Source organism: Electrona antarctica (genome assembly GCF_951216825.1).
Source record: "Electrona antarctica genome assembly, contig: SUPER_24_unloc_2, whole genome shotgun sequence".
NCBI classification, from domain to species: Eukaryota; Metazoa; Chordata; class Actinopteri; order Myctophiformes; family Myctophidae; genus Electrona; species Electrona antarctica.
In genome coordinates, this window is record NW_027638774.1 from 106,655 (window position 1) to 133,875 (window position 27,221).

General features: G+C 41.6%; 1 protein-coding gene and 1 long non-coding RNA gene across 2 annotated transcripts in view; both read left to right on the plus strand.

The window, feature by feature from the left end:
- jam2a (junctional adhesion molecule 2a) overlaps positions 1-9,722 on the plus strand; it is a 44,086-nt gene extending 34,364 nt beyond the window's left edge. The window contains 3 exon segments of the mRNA XM_079530617.1: positions 3,780-3,863; positions 4,579-4,618; positions 5,570-9,722. Coding sequence (XP_079386743.1) covers positions 3,780-3,863; positions 4,579-4,618; positions 5,570-5,608 — 163 coding nt within the window. The 3' untranslated portion in view covers positions 5,609-9,722.
- A 12,245-nt stretch (positions 9,723-21,967) lies between these two features.
- Positions 21,968-26,764, plus strand: LOC306917707. The gene is made up of 2 exons (XR_013789227.1): positions 21,968-22,060; positions 24,893-26,764. It is a non-coding gene; the product is annotated as an uncharacterized lncRNA (long non-coding RNA).
- Positions 26,765-27,221: the final 457 nt, after the last annotated feature.

Sequence of the window (27,221 nt, forward strand, 5' to 3'; positions counted from 1 at the left end):
CTGTGTGTGAGTGTGTGTGTGCTTGGGTGTGTGTGCGTGATGTGCCCTCCTCCAAACTAGCAGATCCACAAGCTCACAACATGTCGCTTCGTGGCGTGTTGTGAGTTGTAGATCTGCTATTTTGCAAGACACCGGCACACAATTACGCTCAAGCTTGAGGCTTAGGATGTCCTCACAACTATAGTAATACAAACGTGTGTGTGTGTGTGTGTGTGTGTGTGTGTGTGTGTGTGTGTGTGTGTGTGTGTGTGTGTGTGTGTGTGTGTGTGTGTGTGTGTGTGTGTGTGTGTGTGTGTGTGTGTGTGTGTGTGTGTGTGCGTGCGATTCCTACTCATCCATCATGACAGACAACAGCATGTGCACAAAGAGTAAGCATAGTTTTTGGTCGTGCTGCTAAACCCACATAACTTCAGTCACACTCACACAGACGGTACAAGACCGAAGGCATCAGAAACAGTCAAAAAGCTCTGTTTTACTTTATTTTTCAAGTATAGAAGGTAGAGGTGAAAGTGTGAGGACGGAATGCTTTGTTATTGTCAGTCGTCGTTGATAAGGGAACAACATAACACTGTGTATGGGTGTATCTCACATGGGAACCAGTGAGATACTCTTCATGTGACCACCGCGCTCTGACTGTAGGCACGCTACCCGTTCAAAACATAACATAAACAAAAGAATAACGGTAGTGGGTCGCACACACCAAGACTTCAGTTCAAATTGTTTATTTCATATTTGAACAGGGACAAACGTTTTGGCTATCCAGCCTTCATCAGTGTGGAGTGTGACTGAATGTAGGTTCCTTTTAAAGGAGTGGTGACATGGTGCAGGTGCACAAAATCACCGCTAATCACCTCACATCACACCCGGTGGGTAATCACAGATTGGGACTGTGTAATAAAGTCTCTGTTAGCAATCAACACTGTGCCAGTGAGATACAGAATGGAGACAGCCTGTGAACTGAAGTAGGGCTGATGTCAGGTGTTGGTGGTCGATTGTCCAGTCCAGACTACTGTTGCTCTACAGCTGTTGTCTTAGTGTCCGACCGGTCTATATAAAGACACTTACATACATACATACAGTTGACCTGCTCACTTTGTTGTCCACTGTACCTTCCACCCACTTTTGAAATCAATTTTAAAGATTGAAAAGATTAAAGTATCTATTTGTTTGCTTATATAGGTCCACGTATGAATAAATCAAATCACTGTTAGAAATGATGTCTATACCTAAAAATGCAATAGGCTATATGAAAAGAACATTTAACATTAATTATACAATTAAATAAGCAAACAAGTAAATATAAAGCAATGTATATATATTATTTTTACATATTTAAGCTTTTAATCCAACATAATAAATAATAGCTGATCTACAAGCGTACAGCACGTCACAATGTTGTGCGTTGTGAGCTTGTAGATTGTCTGTTTTTAAAACTAAACAAACAGAAAAAAGTTCAAAATCAGGACACAGACGCTGCATAATTGCCAATGCCCGATGCCTTCCAAAAAAGCCAAATAGTAGCCCGTATATTGGCCAAAACGGATACATCCGGGCTGTACTTATTAGTTGGGTGCCTTCAGATGCGACTCCCGTCTTTTTGTTTCGTGTAAAGATCTGATGCTCATCCCCGCTGAGCTAACCGGACCTGTCAGTGTAGACGCTCCTATTTATAGAAACGGAGTGTGAGAGGATGTGACATGAATTTTGATGCGCTAACGGTGAAGCCGCACAGCAGGAGAGCCCCACAGCACACCGCGACCACACACACACACACACACACACACACACACACACACACACACACACACACACACACGTCTGACCAAGCATCCCTTAATTGAATGCGTTCGTGACGCATCGTGAGCGTGTAGATTTTTTTGGTGTTAGTGACCCGACTCCAGAAATCATTCCGCACAGATGCGCCCGCGATTTGCGTTTGCCAGGTAGTAGTTTTTGATTGATTGATTGAAATATTTATTAACAGTTTGCAGAATTACAGTACATTTCAAGCACAAACTCAATACAAAGACTGTTAACTGTGAGTGGACGACCCAATTAAGCATTACACTTGTTTACAAGAGGGTCCACCATGTTCAATTCATCAAAACATTTAGAGACGTACAAATAGACACTTCAATATAGTCAAAGAACAGAACAGGAATTCATCTTAGAGGTAAAAAGGGAAAAGAGATGTACATTGTAATGTGTGAGGAGGGCCGTGTTTTTCCAATTACATTGTTTTAATTACATATACATATACTGTATATTGTATAATATCACTTACCGTACCTTTAACCAATTACGCCCCATTTTATACTTTGACTATGCAAAAATGGCCGACAATCTATTAATTTGATTAGCCACAGCTGTGTTTACATCACTGTGTGCCTTATACAACCTGCCATGTTTTTAATCTGCTTTTTTTTTTTTTTTATCTGAACTGGAGAACAAAACTTCCAAACCAGCCTAGGGTTCCATGCCCGTTTTAAAACTGCTTTGTTGACGAACCGCTGCATGTGACTGGCTACTGCTACTGACAAGACCGCACCCCTCGACATGTGACTGGCTCTCTACTGACAAGACTCCACCCCCCCTACATGTGACTGGCTCTCTACTGACAAGACCCCACCCCCCTAATATCAGAGCATGGTGTGCAGTGTAAGTCCTAACGTCACCCATGTACATATCGTCGCTGTCGGGTAGAAACCTGGTAGGTCCAACACAGCTACTTTTCAGGAAATGGAAGAGGAAAGATTAACCAAGCTCTTGTTAATGCTCTTCATTGGTTCAATATTGATGAAATCCACAGGCCACTTACCTTGCCATGATGTAACTCCAAGGGTGGGGCGAGAAATCATTCATTTTTTTAGTTTTATTTATTTTCGAAATTACACTGAGTAATCAAACTCATTTCCAGTGTCGTCGAGTAATACAATCACAAAAGAAAACAAAAAAATACATCACATCAGAAGATCAGGAAAAGAAAAGAAAAAATAATTGCTCCATTAATTAGAAATTGATCATTCGAAATATGCTCGTCGTTGACTTTAGATTGTATGCAGGTGAAGAGACCCGGGAGGAGCTATTTTAGCCGGTAAATTAACGCAAACAAAGCTGATTCCGACATGTATGGAACACCACCAAACCCGGTACTATTTTTTGTTATTGATGTATTTTTAATCAATGGAGCAATAGAGCACAGAAGTCTGACGTCATTATCGCTAGAGGGCAATATGTCCACAGGTTCAGGTATTTATTTATTTGTATTGTAATCCCCGTAGGAGGATCTTAGATCGCCTCATATAAGAACTGTGTTTGAAAAATAAATCGTCCCGGGCCGTTTCACTCATATGGATATGAATAAACAGACACGTCCCCAACAATGGGGCAGTTTGTTTATTTTTGGACCACAATTCTGCGAACCCCTTGGAACCAGGGGATGAGCGAGTGACAGGTCTTGGGTGCTCTATTATTTTTGATTTCTTGTCCAGTTGCACCATGGCAAGGTACCTACCAAACCCAAAGTGGTCTAGCCTTTTAACAACTTTCACCAAATTGCCAGTCAACATATTGTGAAACTGGAGAGCTATTTTCGTTACTTTTGTGTGACACTGTAGTGTGACAAAGTAGGGCATTAATAAAAAACAAACAAAAAAAACACACAAAGTTTAAATATGGAGATGCAAGGTTTCTGCCCAACAGCAACGATATCCAACTCTTTGAAGTCCTCCGATTTGGCCACTGAACCCCCCCTCCCCCCCAACACCCCACTATTGCAGGTCATTCTGGATCTCCCAGTGTCACGGGGTGTCCCACATCAGCAATCAAAACCTGCACACCTGCACCGCCAGAACAGACGACATGTGAGTGAACGAGTGACAGGTGGGGGTGGGGGGGGACGAGACGAGACGGGACGGGACAGGGAGAGCAGACGAAACCAAAGCAAACCAACCAGCAGATAAACATGACGGCTGCCTTGAGAAACGCTTGTGCGCGCGTGTCACTTCGCTCGGTCGCAGTACTGTATGTGTCACCACTTAAACCCTATTACACTCCATTGACCGTAGTTCCCCAGGGGTCTGTTCATGGCCCCCCTCCTTTTCCCACCACCCCTCTACTACGCCAGATCTTGAAAATAGACAATCTACAAGCTTGGCTGTAGAAACAGGGTCATGTGGTTAAATGCTTTTCCGTCCATTGTGGCTTGGGGGGGGGTCATTTGTCTTTTTTCACCGAGGGGGGTGTGTGTGTGTGTGTGTGTGTGTGTGTGTGTGTGTGTGTGTGTGTGTGTGTGTGTGTGTGTGTGTGTGTGTGTGTGTGTGTGTGTGTGTGTGTGTGTGTGTGTGTGTGTGTGTGTGTGTGTGTGTGTGTGTGTGTGTGTGTGTGTGTGTGAGTGTGATATACGTTCATTATGCAGGGTACAGATACGGTATGATGCAGGACACCACAGATATGTCCTTGTGCGGCGTGTCACAGTGTCCTCTATCTACGTAGGGGGGGGGGGGGGGGGGGGGGGTGTCAAGCTGTCCCTGCTAAGTGCTTGTGTGTGTGCGTGTGTGTGTGTGTGTTTTTTAACAGATCCAATGTCAACTACATCCCTCCACCGCAAGAAGTGAGCGTGAGTACTCTCTCTCTCTCTATCTGTATCAGTGTCTCTCTGCCTTTCTCTCTCTGTCTGTCTCTCTCTCTCTATCTCAATCTCTCTCTAAAGATGCAGATAATGGACAGTATTTGCACATACGCAGTGGTGTAACAAGTACTCAAATGTTTTACTTGAGTAAAAGTATCAATACTGCAATGTAGAACTACTCCGTTACGGGTAGAAGTCCCATATACAAAATAGACTCAAGTAAAAGTACAAATGTATCTGCATCGAAAAGTAGTAAAAGTAAAAGTACTCATATTGCAGAATGTCCCCTTTCACTAGTTCAAAATGTGTACAAAATATTTTGGAAATAGCCGATCTACAAGCTCACGCGATGCGACGCATTGTGATCACAACGCGAGTGGATGATGTCGTGACATCATGTTGTAGTCATTGTTTTGTAGTCATCAGGCCGGAACCCTCAATCTGGAACTTCCTTTCCCTCAAACCGGAAGAATAATACCTTCCCAATAAAATCGTCACTCATCACCCGCTCCCGTCCAGGCTACTTGTAACAGAGTATTTCTATATTGCAGTATTTATACTTTTACTCATGCGAGTACTTCTTTCCACCACTGCATATTATGGCACCGGGTGCAGAAAATGGACCCAGCGGGTTGCCAATGAAAGGTACAGAGAGAACATGGAACTACACTGGATCCATTGGAACACACGTTCTTTCTTTCTTTTTGTATCCATTTGTTTTGGACATACAAGGTTTCTCCACCCGACAGTGGCACTGGTACTGGCACTAACCTTTACCCAAGTGTGCTTTACTCCGCAATGAATTGCTAACGAAATTTGCTGTTGTTCTTTAGAAGTGACTCAAACCATTGTTGCAGTGCAAATATAGTTAAACACAATGTAATCTCTCTCTCTCTCTCTCTCTCTCTCTCTCTCTCTCTCTCTCTCTCTCTCTCTCAGCCCCAGGACTTCAAACATACCCAATCGTTCATGCTGTGAGAAGCAGGTCTTCTTTTAGTTCAGTTTTGCTTTAATGTGCCAACACTGGATTTATTTTTATTCTCCTTCATTTTTCTATTTTTGGACTCAAAAGAAGGAACTTCTTCGCCTCCTCCCCCTCACCCAGTGCAGACACCATACTGTTGTCAATCTAACACCCACACTTTTTTTTCTTCTTTTTTTTCAAGGACCCCTGTAACTCTGAGAGGGTGCATATGGACCTGTAATGGACCCGTAAGGGTCCATTTGGTTCCATTTGTACGCTCTCAGAGTTACAGACCCATAAGGGTCCATTTGGTTCCATTTGTACGCTCTCAGAGTTACAGACCCATAAGGGTCCATTTGGTTCCATCTGTACGCTCTCTGAGTTACAGACCCGTAAGGGTCCATTTGGTTCCATTTGTACGCTCTCAGAGTTGCAGACCAGTAAGGATCCATTTGGTTGTATTTGTACGCTCTCAGAGTTGCAGACCAGTAAGGATCCATTCGGTTGTATTTGTACACTCTCAGAGTTACAGACCAATAAGGGTCTATTTGCAAAGAGCTCAAGGAACCCTGAGGGTCCCCGGACCCCAACTTTTGAGAAACACTCTTGTGGATGGGTAGCGACAAGGGACAAACAGGTCATCAAGGCTTAAAAAAAAGTATCCTGTTGTGTTGATTTGTTGCTATTCTGTTGCCATTGCAGTGGGCCTATGAGGTTTACTACACTTAACATGGCACAGTGCCTCCCCCTAGTGTTCAAACGATGAAAGTGTGTGTTGTTTTGTGTTCCCCCTCGATGAGCTGATGACTGGATTTTTATTTTAGTTATATTTTTTTACGGAAGAGTGGGCACCGGACAAGTATGAGCGCCTCATCGTTAAATTGCCAATGTTTCCCAAAATATACTAATACTAATTTGGGAAAATGGTCTGAAGTACGTGATTTGAACACATAACAGTACAGCCTTTAAATATCAGACTTAAATGTGCCCAAAATGACTGGTTTAGCTACAGGTTTTGTGTAGAAGTTAGGCCTTCAAAGTCAAATGTTCAAGCACGTTCAAATCATGTATAATTTACAAATCTTCCAAATTCTTAAAGAAGAATTGCCCACAATGTTTAGGTGCCCACTCGTCTCGCGAAGCCAGACAACTATTCCACAATCTCCGAATACTACATACATAGAGACTATGATGGAGGCATTTGAAGATCGTGGGAGGCGAGAGTCGCGGCACTACAGTATAGGTAGGTCTTCCTGTGTCCCTTTTATTTACTCTCTCTGCAGGCCAAAATTATGAACTACCTACGCGTTCCTTTACCAAAGACTGTCTTTTTATCGAGGAAAATCTTTACCTTACAGTATTACACACTATGCGAGACTCGAAGGGAACGCGTTTTTCGCCGTTAACTTAAAAAAGCCATAGGGAACAACATCTTAATTACGCAGCCGTTCGTTCCCACTTCTGCCAGTCAGTATACACACGTGCCATTTATTTACCTCGTTGTGACGTCGCCGTTTGGTGGAAACCTTGTATACCGTTCAGGAAATTTAAATAAAATAACCTGTGTTGCAATTAGGCAGTTTTTTTTTTTTTTTTTTCTTTGCTCCCAATCCGATTCCGAACATTGGATTTTGAGTATCTGCCGATAACGATTTTTTTCCGATCCGATATTCATATTTTTATAGAACACTATCCATATCACAACAGTACAACATCCAAAATCACAGACAATATCCAGTCTAATGTCATGATATGGGTATAATATTGATATTAGGGATGTCCCGATCACGTTTTTTTGCTCCCTTTCCGATTCCGATAATTTTGCCCCGATTTCCGATCACGTGAACGGATCGGGACAACTCTAGTTCCAATGGATCCAATGTAGTTATGTAGTCACTAGGGATGGGACGATAATCATTTATTGTGATATTTTAACCCATTTTGACCTGGGAACGATTCTATAAATGTCTTCTAAATCCTGACAGTTTTCTGAAAAAGCTATGTTTCTATGTCAGTCGTTCTTCGATTTTTCAAAAATAGCAGACCTACAAGCTTGTAGCGCGCCACTCGGTGGCGCACTATGAGCTTGTAGATCTGCTATTTTTCAATAGCTAAAGCATAACATAATGCTTACACCAAAAGGGGTTCCCGCCCAAAATGGGTTAAAAAAAACACTCGCAATAATCGCATCGTGGAGATTGTCATTTATGGTGAAATTGTCCTCGGTCATACACTTAGGAATTAACTTTTGTTGAGCTGCAACTTCAACGCCACTTAAAACCCTCCATACTTGATAAAACAGACCTGTAAAGAGTATATTTGGTGTTTCTCTCTACACAAATCGATTTGGCCAAAACATAGCAGATCTACAACTTCACAACGTGTTGCAATGCAACGCAACGCATTGTGAGCTTGTAGATCTGCTATTTTTTTGGCAAATGTTCCTCCCCAGATTAGGGATGCTGGGGGTTCAAGTGGTTACAACAGAAATGGCGTTGTATGCATATTTTTATTATCGCGATAATATAGTTAATCGCAATCATTTTTGCCACAATAATCGTGAAATGTCATTTTCATATTGATATTTCTAAAAACCCACTTAACAACTTTCACGTAAACGGTTTCCAAAAAAGGCCTATCTACTAACTTGTAGACCGGCTATTCTTGCGACTTTTGGGTGACACAGTAGCATGAGGAAGAAGGGCATTACTAAAAAACAAACATTTGAAATACAGAGATACAAGGTTTCTGCCCAACATAAACGATAAGATATCTGACAGTATTTTGTAGGGCTGCACAATGTATTGTAAATATGCAGGATTGGATTTTCTGGGTGTTATTTTGCCTGTGCTTTTGATATCCCTAATCCCTACCCTCTGGTCATACTTTTTATTTTATTTATTTTTTTATGTCCAGTTGGAAATATGTTTTTATCCCATGTTTATTTTTATTTGAAACAAAACAAAACATATGTTAATCGTGTTAACCCTGGTGTTTGGGGTATATTTTCAAAATGTGTCAATTTGACAAAGTTAATAAAAAAAAGAAAGAAAATAGAGACAATCTGCAAAGTGGACGCGTGGCATTGTGAGTTGCGTTGTGACTTTGTAGATAGTCTACTTTCACAATTCCGCGTACAAAGAAGAATAATAGTAAAGAACCCTCCCCCGTTTGTTTTGTTTTTTGTTTGTCTGTTTTACAAATCAACAACCCTGCAAATATATGTAAAACGCTATATTGACTAATACAATATGCCGTTTTTCATTTTTCTGTTTGTGCGTTTGTTTGTTTGTCTGTCATTGTTGTTTTATAGCATTAGCATTCCCCCAAGCCGTGTTCATTTCACACACGCAATGCAGTACATATCTCAACACTGAGCCTATTGCAATGTTTTCTATAGATCAGTGGTTCTCAACCTTTGCAGGCCGTGACCCCCCCCAATCCCAATCCCCCAAAATGACATGAATAAATAAATCCTATTTGAACTGAGGACCCCCACCCTGACAAGCACTTGGAATTGTAGAAGTTGAGGCGTGACATTTAGTTTGACTCGGTTCCACAGATACATTGTGAATACATCTACAGCCAGTGAGCTCGTAGATTGCCTATTTTCAAAAATGTTGCCTCTTTCTTTGACCCGTTTTTATAGTACAGTTTGTTGATTACTTTTGAAGCAGTAATGGTCTTCTTTCTTGTCTTTTTTTCTTCCTCTTTCTTTGAGGTATTAAAAAGTCCTTAAATTGTGGTCCCGACCCACAGGTTGACAACCACTGCTGTAGATAAGGGAGGCGTCTCCGACCGATTTGAGACCAACCCCCCCCCCACCCCCTCCCGTCTCCGCCCTTATACACCCCCCCACCCGCCCTAATGTGCCTGCATGGGAAATCTTTTTTATATACCTTGTGCCTTTTTCATTTGGTCCCTCAGAGTTTATCTGTGGAACTGTCTTTTTTATGTGAAAGGATCTGCCTTAATCGTTTCTCGTCTTTATATTTGGTATATCATGCTACTGTTGTGTCCAATGGAGTGTCTGTTTTTCGACATGAAGTGCGAGTGCATTGCTGAGAGGTTTATTTGAATGACGATGATCAATGATAACATTAAAAAAAGGGTTTTATATCAAACTTGTCTCTGTGTGCTGTGTTAATTTCATTGACTGGTGTCATGGCCATGTTACATGCAAGGTTACATGCAGGAAGTAGCTGACTGAGTTAGGACATTGATTGATTGATTGAAAATTGTATTAACAGTTTGCAGAATTACAGTACATTTCAAGCACAAACTCAATACAAAGGCTGTTTATTTTACGGGGCCAGTTTCGAATTGCAGCCATCCGTAGGTGCCCTTTGAGAGCGGTTTTGAAGGAGTCAAGGGATTCGCATGTCTTAATGACTGTTGGTAGGGCGTTCCACATTTTGGTGGCATAGGAGCGAAAATAATTTAGTCCCTTGTTTGTGCCGAATCTGGGTTGAACATGGTTCGTTGCACTCCCTCTGGTGTTGTGGGTGTGGACTTCGTTAACATTAAGGAAGTATCTACACAGGTACATGGGTATCTTGGTGGAGTATCGAATCTTGTGGACCAGACCCATTGCAAGATGCTGTACTCTGTCGCCAGTTTGTTTTGGGAGGTCTGGAGCCTAGTTTTAAGGGCCTTTGAGGTGCTATGGTACCAGGAGGTGCATGCATAGTCAAAGAAGCCTTGTACACTGGCTATATGATCTGGAGGTTGTGGGTTCAGACCCCACTCAAGTCTTTACTTTCAAGACAGATTTCCAGAAGAACAACTTAAAATAAAGGTAGTGGGTCGCACACACCAAGACTGCAGTTCAAAAAGTTTATTTCATATTTGAACAATTAAGGCTATCCAGCCTTCATCAGCCATCACACTGATGAAGGCTGGATAGCCGGTCGATGGCGAATTTTGCACACACACTCCCTGGATGCCAATGATGAACCTCTGCCCCAAAATTTCCAAAACGGCCTGTTATAGCGCCACCAGGAGGCCGGCCGCTTTGTGCAAAACAAGTTTTTGGACAGTACACCTACAGATTTTGTCCAAACATCATGCAAATTGGTACACAGTCTCTCTAGAGCCATTCAACGAAACGGGTCTTTCAGATTTCTCAGACTCCATCCTGATTGGCTAAGATTGGCTTCCAAAGTTCGCAGGAGTGCTCAGTTTTAAACAAAATGCTGCAAATCGTGAACACATCGTGTGATTTCTGGGAAATTGTGCACACACATTCCCACTAGGCCGAGGAAGAAATGCCACATGAACATTTTCAACTCAGCCTCATGGTGGCGCTATAACTGGCCGAAAAGTGTTTTTACCTCTAACTGCACGGATCTGTGGATAACTTTGTATGCCAACTCCCTAGAGGCCAAGGAAAAACCTTTGCCTGAAATTTTTCACATAACGCCACCAGGAGGCCGACAAATGTAAAAAACATTTTCTAATATTACTCCTTCAGATTGTATCCAAATTTCACACAAAACGGTACACATGCTCTCCATAGTCATGTGATCAAGATGGGTTTGTTTGATTTCTCATAATCCACCCTCATTGGCTACGATTGGCTTCTAAACTTTTCAGGAGTAGCCCGCTTTGTACCCGTTTTGTACAAATCGCCACAACTACTCAACGCAGCGTCCGATTGTGGTCAAACTGTGCATGCATATTCCCACTAGGCTTTGGAAGAAATGCCACTTGACAGTTTTCAAATCAGCCTCATGGTGGCGCTACAACACACACACACACACACAGACACACACACATTTATATTGCTCCTAAACATTTTGCCAAACATCACACACACACTCCTATCCTCCTGGTGGAGACCTGTGCCCAGAAGGGCACTTTTTCTAGTTTTGATATGTTTTGAACGGGTAGCGCACCTATAGTCAGAGCGTGGTGGTCATATGAAGAGCAGAAGAACAACTTCAAAGTTCCAAAAAAAGCAATGTCAATTGGCTGGTACCAGTGGTGCCTATGGTAGTCATAGGGGACTAGTGACGCAGGATACCTTGAAGGTCATTGCAACAGGCATCACCGCTTGGTTAAATTCTCGTGGGAGCAATTCGGGGTTTGGAGTCTTTCCCAAGGACACTTGGACAATAACTGCAGTGGTCCGCGTCGTCCAGGGCAGGGTGGTTGAAGTAACTGCACATGATGTTCACAAACCAGGGCAGGCACCTAGAGCAGAAAACAAACCTCAAAACCATTGTTGAATCTTTGATTTGTTTCTCAGTCAGTAGGATGTAGATTATTTTGCTTCTGAGAGAGGCTGCCTGATAAGTGTGGTTACTGCAGGATCCATGTTGTCTTTCTAATGACCGTGTTAGTTTGATTACTTTTTTTTAATATATTTTTGGAGGAAATGAGAAGAACAAGGATCCATAAACAATTACAAAAAAATTATTAAAAATAAATGAAAAAAGTAATCGAAAAAACAGACACCTCACGTATTTGAAGGACAATATCAGTCATTGAAATTTCCCTTAACAAATACTACATCATATATTTTTGGATTGCTCATTAATTGATCATCCCATTACACGAACACACAATAACAGAATGTTGAATTATATGACTAAGAAATAAAACAGGCACTAGAATTAAAAGGCCACTTCACCCCTGACACCACCTGATCTTATTTGAATGATGTTTAGGACACTAGAAACACTTTTCCTGGGTTATTTTGTGTGTAATCTCTGTTTTCAGATATCCTGGACAGGAATTCATGTGAAAGTGAAATTCAATCAAGTTTGTACCTTTATTAGTGATATTAGTATAATATTTATTTAATTTGTTTCAGCATAGTGGTGGACGCCATCTTTAAATGGTCCATTTTGAACGTGTGAATCTCGTTTGCGTCCGAGCATAGGCATAACGCCCCGCCTGCCTCTGATTGGCCTACCGACACTGCCCGTCTTGACCACTGTCCTCCGATGTGGATATAGCTATTAGGAGTAGGGATTCAGCAGACTAGCTGAAGACAATGCCGCGTACATTTTGAAGGCTTTCATTGACCGACCAATAATAATAATAAGGGAAACATGATGAGAAATGATTAATGAGCAAAGTAAAAGAATATGGAAATGTAATTTATAATGAATATTATTATATATGAATATTACAACCCCTATCACACAGGAAAGTGTATTTATGAAACTAATAATAAAACAATCAGCTTAAATACCAAAATAGACGTGATAGACATGTATAAATAGGCCAAGCATGTAGGTAGGCACTGACTGTGAATAAGGACAGTTTTTATAAAGTGATGCAAAGTGTCATGAATGGCGGACTCATCTTCAAAGTGCTGTCCCATTTCTTTCACAACAATTTGGAGGCGCCCTTGCAACCTCTCACCCTCAAGCACTTACAGCTGTCACTAAAGTCAATGAGGGCTCAGGGCTTGAGGGAGGCAATTGGGATTGGGCCCTATATACGCCATAGAGTATATAAAAGGATATACGCGCTACCGGCAGCGAGTTTTTTATTCCTATGATGGGAGGGAATTTGGAGCGCTGTGATTGGTTGTCAGTGGAGTAGGAAGCGCTGGGTCTGTGTTTTGGACCGCACACAAGTGTTTATGCCTACTAGTACTCTATGACTAGTACTAACCCTATCTCTAACTCTAACCTAAACATAACCGCAAGCAGGGGAGCAACGCATCCCTCACCAACCTTAATCCAAAAACTATTAACGTACCCCTCACCAACCTTAATCCAAAAACTATTAAAAAATCCGCGGTAGTAAAAGATGTGGCGGAGCGGTAAAACGAGCGCTCCTAAACCTGAGCCACCCTAGGAATAAAAAACTAGCCTACCGGCAGTGTTGTGAGGCCCCACAGCTTTCGGACCTGCTACCTGCCTGCTCAGAAAGGCTTTAAATACCCCTGTCACTTAATCTCTGCCTCCCTCTAGGGGTTACATAAAGATGGTGCTGGAAGCAGCAAAGATATTTTTAAATGTGGAAGACATAAGTGCTGAAGAACTGGACAACACATTGAGAGAGGGGTGTACCCTGACTCAGCCAAATGCGGCTGAAAAATAGAACCGAAATATCAGTAAGGGGAAAGTTCGGGTGGGCACTGGCACTGTAATGTTTCACTGAGGATGCCAAAGGAGACATTATATTCCCAACCTGTGGAGGGCAGTAATACCTTAGTAATACGCCTCGCGGCGTCCACACAGCCGGAAATCCAAAAAAAGAAGAAGAAGCAGAACACCGTTACCCACAATGCAGTTGTGAAAACAACATGGCGGTGTGTTGACTGCGCGGTGGCATTTTGATGCATACATTTCGGGAAGTTTAAACCAAAGATCCGACATCGTTAGCCCTGCTGTTGACACTTTAACAAACAAAGAAAAGTAAAAACGTGTCGTTTCAAAACAGTGTGGTCGTTAAGCAGCAGGAGGACGTTTGTTAGCAGCTCGACCACGGAAACACAGCAGGTAAACTATTGACGTTGTGCTTCATCCGTTTGTCTTTGACTCGTCTTTTAAGATGGAACATGAAATGAAATGAAATCTATATTTACCCAGGGTATCTGGGCTAAGCTCAAGAACTTGTTTCCAGCCAGGCCCTGCTCATAGAACACATTTCATCGTAGTGGTTGATGCCTTGTTCAAGGGCATTTCAGCGGTGGTAATTTTAACGTGTCGGACGGCTGATTCGAACTGGGAACCTTCCGGAATCTAGACCGCGCCGCTATCCGTTCGGCCACCGCTGCCACATCAATCGTATTTCTCTGCTTGCTTGTAAATGTGATCATAAACAACCAGTAGTTACCCCAGTAAAAAACAGGTATTTTTTTCTCCTTTCTCCCTGGTTAACTAGTTAGGGGAGAACGGGGTAAGATTAACCACTTTTTGCTTAAGTTGTCCTGGAAGCAAGGCAAAATGAGATGGCAGTAAAATCCAATGATCTACCCATATTTCATGATGTCTTCTATCAATTGAAATGATGAGTAAGCATCTATGACAAAGGGCCATGAAAATATGACCTTTTTTAAAAAAGTGGTCATGTGGCTCAATTTTCCCCAGGTAATACCCAGGGGGCAAACCACCCTTTTTTTAGGAAACCTGCATTTGTCATAACATACAAAGTTGTCCACCAGAAATAATATCTATGACCCCATAGGATCACAACCTATATGGACAACCCGGTCAATTTTTGGGCCAAAGTCCAATATGGCCGCCCCAATATTAGCCCCTATTAGTTATAATGGGGGGTGAATAGAGCGTCGCAGTCCCGCCCCCTACCATGGCCCAGGAAATGAAACCCAATGCATTATTCTCATAGACATTTCGTAAAGTATTTATTTAAAGACGGTTACGCCGCGGACAAAGCCAACTCGAGTCGTGACAACTCATGACAACACAAACAATATTTTGGACCAAACAAATAATTAGAAAGAAGAAAAAAACGGCAGGTTACAACATTTTTTTTGTTGTTTTTCTTCTTTCTAATTATTTGTTTGGTCCAAAATATTGTTTGTGTTGTCATGAGTTGTCACGACTCGAGTTGGCTTTGTCCGCGGCGTAACCGTCTTTAAATAAATACTTTACGAAATGTCTATGAGAATAATGCATTGGGTTTCATTTCCTGGGCCATGGTAGGGGGCGGGACTGCGACGCTCTATAGGGCAAAGTTTTAAACGGAGAGATATTTCCACGAAACTTCTCAGGTTGATCAATGATATGAATACGAACATTTTTTGTATTGAAAGTTTCCATGAAATCCAATATGGCCACCACAATATGGCCGCCACAATATTAGCACCAAGAAAATAGGTTTTGGCTCTAACTTCTGAACCAGATGAGCTAGAAATGCAAACTTGGTGTCTATTTCATGGTTTCTGACCATGAGAGACTCAATGGAATACCTATTTTCATTATTGGGTGTGTCTGGACCCTTATTGTGCATATTTACAAGATGGCTACCCGAAATAGTGCTTTACCATGATTTCTACCATGATTGTTGACTGTTTTGGCAAACACAAGCAATATGAATCCATTGGCTAAGATTCATGGCACAGAAGGAACATATTTTCTTGAGCTTGCATATTGTCAAAATGGCTGCAAACATGACAAAGAAAAGAGACATTACATTTCCTGTCAGATCCTTTTACCCAGGGGGGCAAACCACTCCTTTTTTGGATACCTGCATTTGCCATAACATCAAAGGTTGTCCACCAGAAATATCTATGACCCAATAGAATCACAACCTATATGGACACACCGGTCAATTTCTTTGCTGGAAATCCAATATGGCCGCCACAATATTAGCCCACATTAGCCTATAATGCAGGTGAATAGGGCAACATTTTTAACTGAGGGATATTTCCACGAAACTTCACAGGTTGATCAATGATATGAATACCATCATTTTTTGTATTGGAAGTTTCCATGATATCCAATATGGCCACCACAATACTAGCAAACAGAAAATAGGTTTGGCTCTAAATTCTGAACCAGATGAGCTAGAAATACAAACTTGTGGTTTCTAACCACGAAAGATATTATTGTTCTGGGGTGTTTCTTTGCAGAAAGACATCCCCCTGGCTGTATTTTGGTTTTGTTCTACTGTTTGTTGGCATTTCCTCTGTTTATGTTGACAATCATCCCTGGCAGGGACGTGCATCGCCAAGCCGGACATCCCTTCCTTCACTGAGTCTGAATGGTCTCTCAGTGACGGCAATGCAGTCCCCTGTCCATCTACAGAGCCAGCCTGGCCTATGTCAATGAACAAGACAATATCATGTAGCTGTATCAAAGGCTGCCAGAAAATCTGCTCATGTGCCAGGTGTGTCCATATAGGTTGTGATTCTATTGGGTCATATATATTTCTGGTGGACAACCTTTGATGTTATGGCAAATGCAGGTATCCAAAAAGGGGTGGTTTGCCCCCCTGGGTAATAGGATCTGACAGGAAATGTAATGTCTCTTTTCTTATTCATGTTTGCAGCCATTTTTACAATATGCAAGCTCAAGAATATATGTCCCTTCTGTGCCATGAATCTTAGCCAATGGATTAATATTGCTTGTGTTTGCCAAAACAGTCAACAATCATGGTAGAAATCATGGTAAAGCACTATTGCGGGTAGCCACCATCTTGTATATATGCACAATAAGGGTACAGACACACCCAATAATAAAAATAGGTATTCCATTGAGTCTCTCATGGTCAGAAACCATGAAATAGACACCAAGTTTGCATTTCTAGCTCATCTGGTTCAGAAGTTAGAGCCAAAACCTATTTTCTTGGTGCTAATATTGTGGCAGCCATATTGTGGCGGCCATATTTGATTTCATGGAAACTTGCAATACAAAAAATGTTCATATTCATATCATTGATCAACCTGAGAAGTTTCGTGGAAATATCTCTCAGTTTAAAATTTTGCCCTATTCACCCCCCATTATAACTAATAGGGGCTAATATTGGGGCGGCCATATTGGACTTTGGCCCAAAAATTTACCGGGTTGTCCATATAGGTTGTGATCCTACTGGGTCATAGATATTATTTTTGGTGGACAACTTTGTATGTTATGACAAATGCAGGTCAACCCCCTTTGCCCCCTGGGTATAAGGTGTAAGTTGATCCAAGTCGAGGGTTAAGTTGAACCACATGATATTTTAATGTTAAAAGCTTAAACTTGAACAGATAATGTATTCACTTATCGATAATAATATAACAGTTTTCCCTTTTGCAAATAGTCTTATTTGTTTATTTATTATTTCAACAATATTAAGACAATTAAATATAGTGTGTTATTCAGAACCTTATATTTGCAATATTGTAAACTTCTCTTAAATGAGTATGTACATTCAAATTAAAGGTAATTCAGTATAATTTGAGTAGCAAAGACTTAATATATGAATAGTGATTCCCATTGACTCAATTTACCCCCAGACATTGGTTCATTTTTCCCACATCCACCATTTTAGAAAACAATGACTAGAATAAGCTACTTCAGACAATGTATTTGCTAAATGATTCACATGGTTCTATCTATTGGCAAATCATCAACGTGTATGATATTACATTCTAGACCTAGGTACAGTTTGCTTTGTAACAGTCATTTTACATGATGTCTAAATTTGACCGAGAAAACTGTTTTTTGTGCAAAAGATTGTTTTCTACTTTCCCCATGTGCTTCCCAACTTCACAGCCAGGTGTAAATGATGGATGCTTACTAGATTTAAGGTCACATGGCAACACAGTTTTCTAGTTTTCTAGATAAAGGGGGTGGTTCAATTTAGCTGGCTGGCGTTACTTAATTATATTATTATATATTGGCGATTATTATTCAGACCTTCAGTTAAATCTCTCTCAAACGCTAGGAGACACAGACTATTTAGGCGAGATGTTGTCATTGTAGTTTTGTGTGCACTTTTTACTCTTTGTACAATAGAAAACAGACGTTCAACAGTACATGCGGTGTAATTAGTGCCCTTAAGAGGTAATGTACACTCACTGGCGAAACGGCTGAGCACGCATCAAATTAAATACCTTCACCAGTCACCTTCTCCCACTGAACCCCACCCCCTGGCTCTCCTTGAACACAAAGGCTCTGTCCCTGGCTGGCTGTGTCCGAGCACAAAAATAGCTTTTGGTTGGTTTTCACAACCAAGTGTCACTGTTGCGCAGCTGCACTCCGGTGCGGTATTTCCGAACGCTCCCAACGTTAAACAGAGGCGTGTTTGTCAACCCAGATATTTCATGGTGCTACTGCAGTCTTTCTAGAGAAAGGCCAAGAAATGGCCAAGACGTTTTGGCCATTATCTCTGTAACGGGAGGTCCAATTTGCTCAGTTTAAAGTGTGTTGGATACGTGACAATCAGGACATTAAGCACATTGGATTGGTAGGCCAGTCAAAATTGTGCCGCGGGCCAGAGTTTGATTATCACTCGGCTACAGTAAGTTCCTGGGGGTCTGGATGTTCCGGGGACCCCCCAGGGACCCCTTACATGGTAACTGTCATTTCTCGACCGTTTTGGATGCGGGGCGGCTCGCCGGAACCGGGCCGGCACCCTGGCCGCGTTCCTGGAGGCCAGGAACTTCCGGGGACCCCCACACAGAGTTGCACCACTCACTTAACAACGGGTGTGCAGAGTTGCTATGTTTTAACGACATCACGTGCACGCGCAGATGCAGCTTAGAGGCTGATCAATTGGTTATTTTATTTAATGAAACATGTGTACGTATTGAATGAAAAATATGAATTATGAACCTACAGTGACTAGTCCAGTGTGGTGCCGTGACACAAGTCTGCAGAATACTTTAATATTTAAAATGTATCAATGTCACTTCAGTTTAACCACTAAACCCTTTATACTTGGACCACCAAACCTAATATATGGACTCCCAAACCTAAAATAGCCGATCTACAAGCTCACATCACGTCACAACTTGACCCGAGCTTGTAGATTTGCTATTTTTGGTCAATGTTTTCACTTTCGGTCCAGTGGGCACGTTCTAAAAATATCATATTGTCCCTAAGCAGCCATTTTAATTGAGGCAGAAGCGAGCCTTTAGTTTGCCGAATGAATGTGTGGCCTTATTTATTTACCATTGTCTTTCTTATTTTCATAGTGCAGATGAATTGAACTAAAACATTATTTTCTGTTGGTGATTTCCACAGAGCACCACAGGAGGAGATCTCACGCCATCAGGAGAGATGGCCTCCAAAATATATTCAGCACGGTCAGAGGAACAGCGGGAGATTGACCAGCGACATGGACTGTTTGATGCAAAGCTGCAACCCGTAGTAAAGTTGTACAGGATGGGTATGTACCGTTTTAGTTACAGCTAGTTAAACATGTGAGCCATGAGCTATTGCACATTTAATCGCTTCCATAGCGACAATCTGCCGAAATCTCTCACGGCCCACGTCTATTTTACATTTGGGTGGCTGCTGCACAAACATTGACTGCCAACAACGGATATTTTTATTTATGCGGAACTGCCAAAGACTGTGCTTTACATTCAATGTTCTTTTCAGTGGTTTACCATAGATGGCGCTCTTCGCCAACGTATCAATGGCTTTAGGTTGCTAAGCGACAGATACAACTGGAAATGCAGCAGCGTAACTAGACATCAGTAGGCCCCCACGAACGCTGGTCAGCACCAGACATAGGGCTGACCTTCGATCACGCTTTTGAAGATCAACGCTTCGAAACAAAAGGCAAGCAGTGACGCACAATGAATTAGGCTTAAAATAAATAAAACAACGATCGGATGTTTATAGGTCAGATCAATTAGCAGAGCGGAGCAGCTTCTCACTGACCAGCTCTTAAAGTTTACTTACTTTAATAATATGACATAGTGTTGGATCTCCATTCTCCAGACAAACAAACCTTGGATTATAATTATTGGATTAGGCCTATAATTCTTCTTTCTTCAAACCAGCACGAGCCACGAGGTAAGAAACGATATAATTATTCACTGTTCGCACAGCACCCAGGCATATTATAGTTAGTTACCGTACTTATATTAGTGCAGAAAAGAGACAATAAATCCCACTTTGGAGAAGATGCGCTCCGAAGGGGTTGTATAGTGGCAGGGAATCGGGGATGGATAGAATCCTCTTCGCTATATAGGTGCCAACTTTGCGTGGCACATTATTTTTCCACCACAGTGGTCGTGGTGGCAATGACTGTAGCTGCAATTGTTGACTTCCTTGTTAATTAACACGTGAGGACGGAGGAGGCTATTCGATTTTTTATTTCAAGATCGACTCCCGTGCGTATCGATCGAATGTCGATTAATCGATTTTTTGGGGTCAGCCCTAACCAGACACCACCCTCCCTTGCGCGGTCTGCGTTTTGGCTTATAAACAGCGGGGCACTGTACAGTAGTTTGGATTTGTGAACAGAGCAGCAGCATCCAGTCTGGACTCGGGAGAGCCCACTGCACACTCGCCACTTCTGACTTCATGTTATTCTCCACCAGAGCTGTTGTAATTGGGAGGCGAGGCACGTGTGTGCCTATGGTGTGTGGCTGTGTGCTAGCAGCAGCCACCATCAGGCTCCGCCAAACGTTGGTCAACTCAACTGTTATTGCATCTCTGTATGTATTTATAATTTTATTTTACCGACCGCACGGTTGGGCGGCCGTGTGTCGCCCCCCTTGCTACTGAGCCCCAACGCAGTTGCTTTGTCTGCGTCACGCTAGTTACGCCCCTGCGGAAATGAACCGGATCAGATTTATAAATATACATTACGTACATCCACAACAAAAATAAATTATGTTATTATTATTAAGCTCAGAGCAGTTTCTGGTTTTAGTTAATCCTAAACTCCTCTGGGATTTCAATGGTTTCTTTCCAGACTCAGAGAAGTCCAGACAGCAGGCTCAGATGAATTCTCCAGACCCAGCCAGACCTGTTTCAGTGAAACAGGAGGAACCTGAAGAGCAGCCAGACCTCAGTAAGTCTCTCTCTTTTCCAGCTTCAAGGTGTTCATTGTCACATAACAACAGCTGTTGCTGCAACCGAAACGGCTTGTAAATCCACCCATCAGTTCAATAGTTAAAGTCCATTGAAAATTGAATGGTGGTCTCGGGTGAAGTGGGACGATACAGGAAGGGGGTGTTCCAATATGAGTGTTCTAGAAATTTCGCTAACATGGGAGTGGATGGCAGGACAGTTTTATTCTCACTGGAGACCTAGCCTGTGCACCATTTCATTTAGGGTATATGATCCTGTCGGGGGCGGATTATATTGTTACGCCATGTTGTAGTATTCTTTTGTAGTCGACAACTTCCTTTTCCCTCAAACCGATTTTTTTATTGTTATTCTTCCGGTTTGAGGGAAAAGGAAGTTCCGTTTGATTGTTCCTGACTTTACATGATGTAACAATATCATCCGCTCCCGACCGGATCATACTGATTTTTGAAACGGAGACCAGGCTTTCCTCCGAGGTGGTGGAAAGCCTGGTGAGGCGAGGTTACTGGAGACCTAGTGGAGAATACTAATAACAATAATATTATTATTGTTATTAGTATTCTCCACTAGGTCTCCGGTTATTAAATTCCTTATTCACTTGCTGCATTTCAGACCAGTGTGTGGAGTCCAGACTGCAGGTGAAGATGAACTCTCCAGACTCAGCCACGGACGTTTCTATTAAACAGGAACCTGAAGACGTTTCTATTAAACAGGAACCTGAAGACATTTCTATTAAACAGGAACCTGAAGACATTTCTATTAAACAGGAACCTGAAGACATTTCTATTAAACAGGAACCTGAAGACATTTCTATTAAACAGGAACCTGAAGACATTTCTATTAAACAGGAACCTGAAGACATTTCTATTAAACAGGAACCTGAAGACATTTCTATTAAACAGGAACCTGAAGACGTTTCTATTAAACAGGAACCTGAAGACATTTCTATTAAACAGGAACCTGAAGACATTTCTATTAAACAGGAACCTGAAGACCACCAACACCTCAGTAAGTTTCATGTGCTCTTCCTTTTTCTCCTCCTATTTTCTGTTCTGTCGGGCTGCCACAATGTCTTATTTAAAGTTATTTTCACTACAATAACAATGGCAAAATATATCAGGACACTGATAATATGCCAATATGAAACTCCATCATTGGAATATCTCTCAAATTTAATTTAGAAAGATTATTTTCTTATTACCATAAACAAAAGCAACATCATATTTTGCACAAATGCAATGAGAAAGTAAACTTGACAATATAAGTTCACCATGTGATTTTCTTTACAGTAAGTAGGTCTCAAACAGATTTTCATGGTGTCTCTGTAGAAGACGAGGTGTCTAGAAATGGCTCTGTGAGTCTGAACTGTGTAAGATGACAGATCTCTGACTGGCTTTTAATCAGCTTCTTCATTTGAGGTTTAACCATTTGAACCCTAGTATACCTACAGTATATTGTGGGGGGAACAGTTGCCTGAAATAGTCAATCCACAAGCTCACAACACATTGCAATTAGCTGCAATGTAGGAATTGCTGTTATGTTCTGTCCGTTAATTTGACATGGACATCACAATCACATTGGACGAACCAGATGCATTGCTTAAAGTGTATATTGCACGAGTGCTATTTTTCAGCACCTATCCACAGGAGGCTTTTCTAATTGCACTATAGTCGAAACCCAATCAAGTACAAAAATATAATATATAAATATATACAGTGAGTTGCTGCGTTTAGCTGTAGCCTATACAGGGCTCCACCGTGCGACCTATTAGGTCGCATATGCGACTTAATTTATTAAGGGTGATACTTAAAACAATTTTTTTTACCCCGTCTCAACACTGAGGCACGGGCGCCGGGCGGCTATGTTAGTAGTGCGATAATAAAGTATTACTTTCTTTTGGCTCAATCGAATCCCCTCTCTCTCTCTCTCTCGGTCTCTCCCGCTCTGCCTGCCTGCTAGTGCCTAGCTAGTAGCTTGCATGCATGTGAGTGACGTCACGTGCCTGCGCATGTGAGTCACGTGATGAAGTACAAGCGTACAAGCGGCGCGCTCACTGAACTCCGAAAAAGAAAACATACAAAGATGCAGACATGAAACGCGGCTCAATAGTTGATTTTTTCAAGAAAAGAAATGTGTCAGAGGAGACAAATGAGGCTGCTAGTGCTGGAGATGGGTTAGGAGACCAAGAAGGTGGAGAGGAAGTTGTGGAACCGGCGATAATCTCATATTCTGAGAGTGAAGAGGACAGTGACAGGTTGGCCAAAGAGACTGAGGAGGGGGGAAAGAAAAAAAAGTACTCTTTTCAGCAACAATGGCTGGCACAGTTCCCGTGGTTGCGATACGAGGCACAAGTCATGGTGTGTGTTCATTGCAAGCAATGTGGCCCGTCCATTGCAGGCAGAACACAATTTGTTAATGGTTCGAAACAGTTTAAGGTTCAGTCATTAAAATTGCACAACGATAGCCAAAGGCACAAGACTGAATTAATGCTGCTGTCACTTTAAGTTATGTTGAATGCACCTTGTTTTTGTTGTTAAGTTAATGTCTGTGCTGTGCAGCAGTAAAAAGTTTTAAAAAGAGAAGGCAGTTAAATACATTGTCATGATATGATCTAAAAACAACATAGGCCTACTGTTGTTATGTTGAATGCACCTTGTTGTTGTTGTTAAGTTAATGTCTGTGCTGTGCAGCAGTAAAAAGTTTTAAAAAGAGAAGGCAGTTAAATACATTGTCATGATATGATCTAAAAACAACATAGGCCTACTGTTGTTATGTTTTGCTTTTATTTTTTTATAAGAAGATGACCTATGTTGTCAAACTGCTGCTCTTGCAGAGAAACCTACAGTTCAGATTAAAATATTTTGCAAATATCAAGTTTGCAAATATCAAGTTTGTGTCATTGTCAGTCTTTACATCAAGGCAAAACTATGGTATGGAAATTAACAATTAACTATCAGCATGATAAGGTCTTAAAGGTCATGTATTAATACCACGCTATACAAAGAAAAAGATGGTGCTACCTAATTTCTGGTGGTGCTACCAAATGAAAAGGTAGGTGGCACCAGTGCTACCTGTGAAAAAATGAGTGTGGAGCCCTGAGCCTATAGCAGGCTATATGGTTCAATTTTGTGAATAGTTAATAGTGAATGTACTTCCAGCTTCCCTGCGTTGGCTGATCTGAGCACGCAGGAGAGTTTGTAGGGTCCGATAACAAGAACGCAAGAATACAAGAACGCAAGCCCCTAAAAAACATGCTCACCCCGGGTGTAGTAGGCTACTTAAAGGAACGCAATCAGGTGTGAATTAATGAGTCATAATTTGCAAGCAGTGTTTGTGGAAACATCCAAGTCATGCAAGGTAACACGCCTCACAAAACCCCAGCCGCCAGACCACAAACATGTCAATAACACAAAGGCTATACTAGTGCAGCGCCATATCAACATCATTCAAAATGAGGCATTTAAGTGTAAATGACAAATATGCTACAATCGATAATATGGCGTCTCGTTCTTACACCTTTGTTGCCTTACCTCATCATGACGGTACTGAAGAAGTTCTGACGACTTTGTCACTCTGCTGAAAGATAAAGTCCACAGCGTGTCTCATCACAATGCACTGTGAGCTTGCTTGTAGGTCAGATACTTTCAGCGAGCAACACTGCCATAAGACAAAATAAGCCTGAAGTGTAAAGCCAAATATATCCTTTGTCATATCACGGGGTCCCACACCGAAAATAGCCACTCTACAAGCTAATCTGGTTGTCCTTCTTTTTGAATATTTTGCTGGGCCTTTGCTCCTAGACCATAAGGGTCATAACACATTGTATTTGTTTTTTTGTAGACTTTCTGCACGTTCCTGTGTGTAAAGAAGAGGTTCCACATGAAGAGGAGAGGAGCTCCAGTCTGGTCCAGGAGGAACCACAAGCTCCAGAGATGAAAGAGGAACAAGAGGACTTACTTCAAAGACCAGAAGAGGCTGGTGGACCAGTGTTGATATTACTAGCAGTGAAAAGTGCAGAAGATGATGAAAACAGAGAGACAGAGCCTGTAGCCGGCACCTCAACTGTACACATGAAAACACAAGCTGATGTAGAGGACTGTGGAACATCACAATCAACCATTGACAACCAGCTCCTCTCTTCACACTGTTCTGATTGTGACACTGAAGACAGTGATGAGTGGGAGGAGAGTAGGGGAGATCACTCGGCTTTAAACACACTGCAATCACAAAACACACAAAATGTGGGAGGACAGCGCAAACTGTCCCAGGACCTGAAATCATCCAAACAAACTGACTCCATGAGGAGTCACACAGGGAAGAAAAGTTTTAATTGTACAGAATGTGGGAAAATGTTTAATCTAAAGTGGACTTTAAAAACACACATGAGGATTCATACAGGCGAAAAGCCATTCTCTTGTACAGTTTGTGGTACAGGCTTTACTCAGGCGGGTAGTCTAAAAAAACACATGAGGATTCATACAGGTGAAAGGCGTGAAAGGCCATTCTCTTGTACAGTATGTGGTAAAGGCTGTGTTGACACACATAATCTAAAAACACACATGAGGATTCATACAGGTGAAAGGCCATTCTCTTGTACAGTTTGTGGTACAGGCTTTACTGAGACGGGTAGTCTAAAAAAACACATGAGGATTCATACAGGTGAAAGGCCATTCTCTTGTACAGTTTGTGGTACAGGCTTTACTCAGGCGGGTAGTCTAAAAAAACACATGAGGATTCATACAGGTCAAAAGCCATTCTCTTGTATAGTATGTGGTAAAGGCTGTGTGGACATAAGTAGTCTAAAAACACACATGAGGATTCATACAGGCGAAAGGCCATTCTCTTGTACAGTTTGTGGTACAGGCTTTACTCAGGCGGGTAGTCTAAAAACACACATGATGATTCATACAGGTGAAAAGCCATTTTCTTGTACAGTATGTGGTAAAGGCTGTGTTAACGCGCGTAGTCTAAAAACACACATGATGATTCATACAGGTGAAAAGCCATTCTCTTGTACAGTATGTGGTAAAGGCTTTGTGGACATACGTAATCTAAAAACACACATGATGATTCATACAGGTGAAATGCCATTCTCTTGTACAGAATGTGGTACATGCTTTACTCAGGTGGGTAATCTAAAAACACACATGATGATTCATACAGGTGAAAAGCCATTCTCTTGTACAGAATGTGGTACATGCTTTACTCAGGCGGGTAGTCTAAAAACACACATGATGATTCATACAGGTGAAAAGCCATTCGCTTGTACAGTATGTGGTAAAGGCTGTGTTAACACACGTAGTCTAAAAACACACATGATGACTCATACAGGCGAAAAGCCATTTTCTTGTACAGTATGTGGTAAAGGCTTTGTGGACATACGTAATCTAAAAACACACATGATGATTCATACAGGTGAAATGCCATTCTCTTGTACAGAATGTGGTACATGCTTTACTCAGGTGGGTAATCTAAAAACACACATGAGGATTCATACAGGCGAAAGGCCATTCTCTTGTACAGTTTGTGGTACATGCTTTACTCAGGCGGTTAATCTAAGAACACACATGAAGACTCATACAGGCTAAAAGCCTTTAGTTTAAGACATAATGATCAGTCAGTCTAATCCAGGATGATTTATGCAAAAGCAGAGGAATTACATGTGTATTCTGACAATATCAACATGACAGAATAAAATACCCATTAATAGTTTCTTGTGATGGAGTTTAATTTCTATCTTGTGTATCATGGATGTTATTTTCTATTCAACATGATGGAATTTCATTTTTATTTTATCTTGCATTATTCCCTCCAGCTCATAGGTTACTGGTAGTACAATATGAGCATCAGTGTGTGTCCACATTTGTCAGTATTTAACAAGTCCTATGTTAAATACTGACAGTTACGATTCTATTTAACTATCATCGTCATTTAAAGCTATATTCAGTGATTTGAGGGATTTGGGAAAACCCCTGTCCGCTAGGAGGCGCCTCCTTGAAGTTATTCCTCCATGATACGGGAACGCGCAGAGGTTTTTGGCTACTAGCTACCTATTAGCATCGAACATTCGCCATCTTATTGGCCAAGCCCATTCTGAACGGGAACCCCTTTTGGTGTTTTAAGCATTATGCTTTGGCTTTTGAAAAATAGCAGATCTACAAGCTCATAT